General features: G+C 35.6%; 1 protein-coding gene across 1 annotated transcript; it reads right to left on the reverse strand.

The window, feature by feature from the left end:
- Positions 1-916: 916 nt before the first annotated feature.
- Positions 917-4989, reverse strand: LOC105969664 (putative late blight resistance protein homolog R1B-14). The gene is made up of 5 exons (XM_088814994.1): positions 4926-4989; positions 4605-4784; positions 3933-3989; positions 1471-2981; positions 917-1033 (listed from the first exon to the last, which is right to left on the reverse strand). Exons 1-5 carry the CDS (start codon positions 4987-4989, stop codon positions 917-919), a joined length of 1929 nt encoding a protein of 642 aa, XP_088671120.1.
- Between the last annotated feature and the right edge of the window lie 2589 nt (positions 4990-7578).

Consider the following 7578-nt stretch of genomic DNA (forward strand, 5'->3'; position numbering starts at 1 on the left):
AACTATTTCAGCGATGTCAATTGCGTTAGTGGTGGCAAAATGACTGCAAAAAGTGAAATAGCGAGGTACCTCAAGTGAGCATATTGTCATTACAGACTACATTTGAGATAAAAGCGATGTACCTCAAGTGAAATAGCTTACATATATCAACTGGGTATGAACTGAATGTTTAACCCATGGAATCTAAAGGTTGTCTGCTGGAAAATAAAATGAATAAGAATGGGCAGACAATGAAATAATCAATGTTCGAAAACCCGCTAACTATATATAAGACAAAATACTTATACAACGTGATTCCTCGATGACTTTTAATGAGTTAAAAAACTCATCTGTTAGAACACATACATTCACAGTTTTATTTCCCTCCATCTCTGTTTGCTCTCTGAATGTACTACTTGTTCGTAACGCGAATGATGTTGCTTTATCGTCTAGTTGTTTCAAAGCAGTTTTTTTGGTTCATGGATTTTTTTTAAAGGTGCTACATATCTCCTCCCATTAAATAACCCACCAGATTAGGAGTTCTATTTCTCCACATTCAACATTTTTCAGTTTCAGACACATCTTCTGCATTACTATCCCGTCTTTCCAAAAAGGAAAACTTTCTTTAGCAAGGCAATTGGAGCATGAAGGCATTATTCTTCTGATTATTGTACCATTTGGAAAGCCATTTGGATTCATCTTTGTGGCTTCTACCAATGGTCCAATATCAAACTCTGCTTCTCCAATCTTTTCATCTATGTTGCTCAACTTATTCTGGTCATACACCGTCTACAACCATTATACATGAACTATTGATCAACATATACATTACTAATTGGGAACCGCATATTTCAAATCTATGATAAAAATGCACTTGAATTTACATTTTTAACTCAATAAAAAATGATGATAAACAAATATTGCAAAATTCTTTTTATTATAAATTAAAGAATCTCACCAAAGTAACTTGATGACTTTGACTTGAATTCACAATTCTGAGTTTATCATCCCATTCAGGATTAACACCGTTCGCCACAACACGAGTCTCCACCCTCTACATCATAAAAAATAAAACTAAATTATAAATTTATTCAAGGAAGCTCGAAAGGCAAAATATTCAATGCAAATATAAGCAACACAGACAAATGAAAATAAATTAATGTCATTTTTCCTTAGCTTGAGTTTAGGTCCAGTTACACATCAACATAAACTTTTCCTGAGATTTAATTGAGATTAAAAATTCATCCCAAATTTAGTAAATTATATTATCACCTTCCTTATTGAGATTATATCTAATCACACCAATATGAAATCATAAGCAATGAAAGCCACCAAGAGAAAGACAACACCAATAATTTTAAATACAACAAGACACAATGTTCTTTGAATATAAATAATTCTAATTGCTTTTTGTTTAGAAGAATATTTTGGTGTAGGTAAAAAGAACATTAAAAAATAACAAAACACAATCACAAAGTAAGAACACAAAACCTTTTCCCCCGTCGTGATAACAACAAAATGATCTCCGATGCGGCCGTCGCCACCAACAGCAAGATTAATACCTCTTTGTACCCAAATTCTGAGCACTCCATATGTACTATTTAGAACTTGAATAGCATCATATCCTATAATCTCTCGTTGCTCTGATATTTCATTTGCAGATGCTAAAATAAGATCATTGTTTATATTGCAATTTAAGCGAATTGTCTTAAGTGGTAATATTACAGCAAATTCTGACGGGATGTCCTTGAGGTTTAAGTATCCAAGACTTAGAATCTCAAGACATGGGAAATGGGGCATCTTCCATATCTCACTTGGTAGGCTCAACTCTCGATAAACAACTAATGTATGTAGACTCCAAAGACGGGATATAGAAGACGGCATCAACATCAATGGACCCATGCAAGCAACATATCTTGAGTTAATTAGTTGTAGAATCTCATCTTTGGGATATTCATCTACCACATCCAATACCCGTAGTAATGGAAACCGACGAGCAGTGTAATCGGTTGAATCCCCTTTAGAGAATCTTAAGAAAGACCGTGTAGGTACATGTGGTCTATAGGGAGTACTCTTCATCCCTTTCCATTTGCCACCATTAATGCTTAAGCGTGCGGGGCTGATCTTCGTGTCTGATAAAATATCGAGGTGGTTATACAAATTTTCGGTGAGAATAAAATTGTCTTTCTGAGCTTCTCTCCTACATAGGTCACCTAAAAGATCATGAATGTGGCAGTCTGTCACTTGTCCAGTAATTGATCGCCAACTGACCAAAATGAGATTTCTATCAATAAGATCCTCCAAGTACTCTTCTCCAATTTTTTCTAAGCTTTTATGCCCACGTTTTCTAATAAATCCTTCAGCAATCCACAACCTGACCAGCCTAGACAATTTGATATCAAAATCTTCAGGAAACACGGCAAAGTAAAGGAAACAAGGCTTGAGATATATAGGCAAGTGATTATAACTCAACAATAATATTTTCATGCAAAAGTCGTCATGTTCATTGTTTACTGCCGAAGTCACATCTTCTTCGACGTACTTCCACTTTTCTGTTTTTGACTTTGCAAGAACCCCAGCAATCACAACAAGGGCTAATGGAAGTCCTCTGCATTTTGTAGCAATACTTTTTCCAGTTCCCTCCAATTCAACGGGGGAACGCCCGTCTGCAAATATATTTTGACGGAGCAGATCCCAACTTTGTTTTTCATCTAATAAATTTAGTTGATAAGGGATACAAGACCCAATATCCACCGCAAATCTCAATAGCCTAGTAGTTACCAAGATTCGACTTCCATTATTGTTATCTGGAAGGAATCTTTTAAACATATCCCAAGCCTTGATATCCCACACATCATCCATTACTATTAAATACTTCCTCCCAAGTAGAGTTTTGTACAGTTTATCTCCTAGTTTACCATCGCTAATCTCATGGGCATCATCTTGATTAGTATTATCAATCTGATGCAAAAGACCTAGAAGAATCTCCTTTTCGGTATATTCTTGGGAGACCATAAACCAAGCACGAACATGAAAGTGTTGCACGATAAAAGGTTTGTTATAAACATGATGATTTGAAGATTAGATTCATTTGAAAAGAGAGCACCCATTTGAGCTCTTGCATGAGATGGTATCACCTGTTTGATAACAATTATCCATTTACCTGGAACTGATGAGATTTGACCCCAATCCTTCAACATGTAAAACATTTGAAAGTTTTGGAAGTCCCTCAATACTGAGTGTTCCACGTCCAACCACTTTGCCTTTAGCTCCTTCTCCATAGGTTACACGTCCTCCATTGAGTGTATGGTAGTTTGATAGAAATTATTTTGTTCCAGTTATGTGCCTAGAGCATCCACTATCAAAGTACCATGAACCTGAAATGTTAGCATTTAAAGAAGTGTATACTGCTTTGCACATAAGTTTACCTTTGGGAGTCCATATTCTCCACTCCTTTTTGGTAAATTCTACCTTTTTCTTTGAGGTGTTGCCTGGAGTGATGTGACTCATTCTGTACAACATTTTATCACTACTGTGTTTTTCACAAAATGGACGAATATGTCCTGGTGAGAAACAGTAATGACAAATGTATTCCCTTATTCTGGACTCTGGAGTGGTGACTGTGGAATTCCTGCATTGTTTTCCATTTGAACCCTTCTCTTTTACAAAGAAAATTTCTTTCTTCTTTACTGGCTTGTGTTTCTTCACTTGTTTGTTGAACCCTAGACCTTCATTCTTGTTGTACTTCTCCAGTGACACAATCTCTTCGAGTTTAGTTGTGCCGGTATTCATCCTCTTGATTGCTAGAGTTGCTTCTTTGAGTTCATCTTTCACCTTTGCCAGTTCAAGATCCTTCTTGGTGATACCAACCTCCAAATGTGTGATTGTTTCTTTAAGGGAAGAATTTTCCTTGTTGGCTGCATCTAGAGCTTGAGTCTTCTTCTCCAAGTCACTGAACAATCTCTTACACATTTCTTCCTCATCACTAACTGCTTCTTTACTGGATTCTGCTGCATTCAAAGAAATAGAGTTTAAACATGTATAATGATCATTATTTAACTCAGAAATTTCAGTCACTGAAAGTGTTTCAGAAAGTGTTGCAGCATCTGGAGAAACCCCTTGTGATTCTGTTTCAGAAGCACTTTCAGTGATATATCTGACAGAAAGAGCTTGTTTAGTGGATTGCTGATCCTCTGTCTGTTCAGGTTGCTCTTCCTCCTCATCACTGACAGCACAAATCAAACTCATTCCTCTTCTTCTCAAGGTATTTGCACATTCATTAGCATAATGTCCAAATCCTGAACAGGCCCTGCATTTAATATGATCCAAGTTAGGTGGTTCAGGATTTGAACGAATAAATGAAGAATTTTTTAAAGTGGTTTGAGAAGATGTTTGAGGAAATGTTCTCTGTGGAATAGATCTGTTCCGGGGCTGAGTTTGTCGATTTTGTGGAGAGCCATCTGGAAATAATTGTCTGGGCTTGATTCCACTTCGCCTGTATGCCCTATTAAATTTCTGAATTTGGAATGCAACATTGTTGAGACATTCCTCTGCATCATCATCATATTCCGGAGCAACATCTTCCTTCTCTAATTCTGCCTGGAGTGCATTTGAGATAGCCTTACCCTTCTCCTTTCTTTGATCTTCAAAGTTCATTTCTCTAGACTTTAGGCTACCAATTAAGTCGTCCAGCCGTAGAGATGATGTGTCTTTGGCCTCCTCAATAGCAGTAACTGTCATGCTGAATCTTTCTGGAAGAGTTCTCAATACCTTATTCACCAGTGTCTCGTTGCTCAAAGGACCACCTAAGGATTGAAATTCATTAGCTAAATCAATCAATTTCTCATTGTACTGAGAAATTGTTTCAGTTTCTTCCATTCTCAGTCTCTCAAATTTGGAGGAGAGTAATCTGAGCTTAGTTCTTCTGACACTGTCTGATCCTTCACAATGTAGCTGAAGAACTTCCCAAGCATCCTTCGCAGAAGTGCACACTGAGATCAATTTAAACATTGTTAAATCTACTGAATTAAAAATCGCATTTAACGCCTTTGAGTTTTGGTTAGCATTTGATAGATCGTCTGGTGTCCACCGTAATTCTGGTGTTGGAAACACATCCCCATCCGCATCTGTGATAGTTGGTGGCTTCCATCCAGTGAGAATAGATCTCCAGGCTCTCTCATCAATGGCTTTGATGTACGCCCTCATCTTGACTTTCCAGTAGGTGTAGTTTGTGCCATCGAGTACAGGAGGTCGCATAGAAGCAGTCATATGAGTATCCATCACGAATTCGTTTCTGAAAAAGAAAATAGGAACAAACACTTAGTATACGTCAAGTGTTGGCTCTTGATGCCAATTGAAAGAATTTATGGTCCCGAATTCGTTTAATACAGATGTGTTATCTTAAGTGTTATGACACTTGAACAAACATGCAGCGGAAATATAAAGATAAAAGAACAATACTCAGAATTAAAAATGTTCACAAGTAAAGACTTGTGAACTTGCCCTTTACATGACGGAAAAATATATTAAAATCGGTATTCCAGAATACAAACAGAAGAGGTGCGAAAACTTCTTCCTTATGAATGAATCATTCTCATGATCATTATTACATTCAAATCTAGATACAAAAAGAAAAATATTAAAAATTCTAGATTTCAAAGATGTACTCGTGAGGAGTACGTAAAGAACTTATGGATGAATCACTATCTTGATCATTCTTACAACCAAGTCTAGAAACATATATACTAAACAATCTAGACTACAAAGAATGTACTTATGAGAAGTACGTAAAGAATGTACTCATAATGAGTACGTAAAGATTGTACTCATGAGGAGTACAACCAACCGATCCTAAAAACACACTAAAACACTCATATATTCTTTTCAGCTCTCGGTGTTTTTTTTCTCGGAATCGATCAATTTCATTGAGTATTGAAATCGGTATTTATAGACATTTCAAGCTTCCACTCCTCAGCTCATGATCTGCAAGAAAACCAACCACAAGAGCACTCAAGAAAATGGGTTAGTGGGTTAGTTAGGAAGTTAGAATAAAATCAACAATTAAATCCACTAAGCACTACTTAGCCCACTAAGCACTATACTTAACCCACTAAGCACTACTTATTCAATAACTAAAATTTAGTTTAGAAAATAAGAAGGTTAAAAACAAAATGTGGAAATAATCCACGTGTTTCATATATTATGTATGTTTAGGTAATTTTGTTCAAAGAATATCGATTTTTTGATATGAGTTTTAATGTATGCTACAATGATATGGATGGTTTAAATGTTCTTATATTTCTCAATTGTTGGAGTATATTCATGAAATGTTAATCGATTTGTTAATTATTTGTAATACGATAAAAAATTAGTTAAATTATTTTATGTTGTGATTCAACATCATTTATTGGCAAGCAAATAGAGGGATAAGATGAGAAAAGACATGACAACTGCGAGGTCGGAAGGGGAAAGAAGAAGATATTGACATTCATAATCGATTGGTCAAAGCCGGTGGAAGATTCTATTTCATCCAAATATTCTTTTGTAAGGATTCTATATGTGATATGTGTGTTTAAGTACTTTGCTTGTGTAATCGTAACCATATGCAAGTCAAACAAATTTGATTCAATTAGCTATAATTGTTTCATAAACAGAAATAAAAATTGTTGGAATAAAAAAAAAACAAAATAGATAATATGGTTTATCATGTTTGAGCATATTGATCATATATGAACTATTTCAGCGATGTCAATTGCGTTAGTGGTGGCAAAATGACTGCAAAAAGTGAAATAGCGAGGTACCTCAAGTGAGCATATTGTCATTACAGTCTACATTCGAGATAAAAGCGATGTACCTCAAGTGAAATAGCTCACATATATCAACTGGGTATGAACTGAATGTTTAACCCATGGAATCTAAAATAAGATGAATAAGAATGGGCGGACAATGAAATAATCAATGTTCGAAATCCCGCCAACTATATAAGACAAAATACTTATACAACGTGATTTCTCGATGACTTTTAATGAGTTAAAAAACTCATCTGTTAGAACACATTCACAGTTTTATTTCCCTCCATCTCTGTTTGCTCTCTGAATGTACTACTTGTTCGTAGCGCGAATGATGTTGCTTTATCGTCTAGTTGTTTCAAAGCAGTTTTTTTGGTTCATGGATTTTTTTTAAAGGTGCTACATATCTCCTCCCATTAAATAACCCACCAGATTAGGAGTTCTATTTCTCCACATTCAACATTTTTCAGTTTCAGACACATCTTCTGCATTACTATCCCGTCTTTCCAAAAAGGAAAACTTTCTTTAGCAAGGCAATTGGAGCATGAAGGCATTATTCTTGTGATTATTGTACCATTTGGAAAGCCATTTGGATTCATCTTTGTGGCTTCTACCCATGGTCCAATATCAAACTCTGCTTCTCCAATCTTTTCATCTATGTTGCTCAACTTATTCTGGTCATACACCGTCTACAACCATTATACATGAACTATTGATCAACATATACATTACTAATTGGGAACCGCATATTTCAAATCTATGATAAAAATGCACTTGAATTTACATTTTTAACTCAATAAAAAATGATGAT

Source organism: Erythranthe guttata, chromosome 2, assembly GCF_056151865.1.
Source record: "Erythranthe guttata isolate IM_541 chromosome 2, IM_541, whole genome shotgun sequence".
NCBI lineage: Eukaryota > Viridiplantae > Streptophyta > Magnoliopsida > Lamiales > Phrymaceae > Erythranthe > Erythranthe guttata.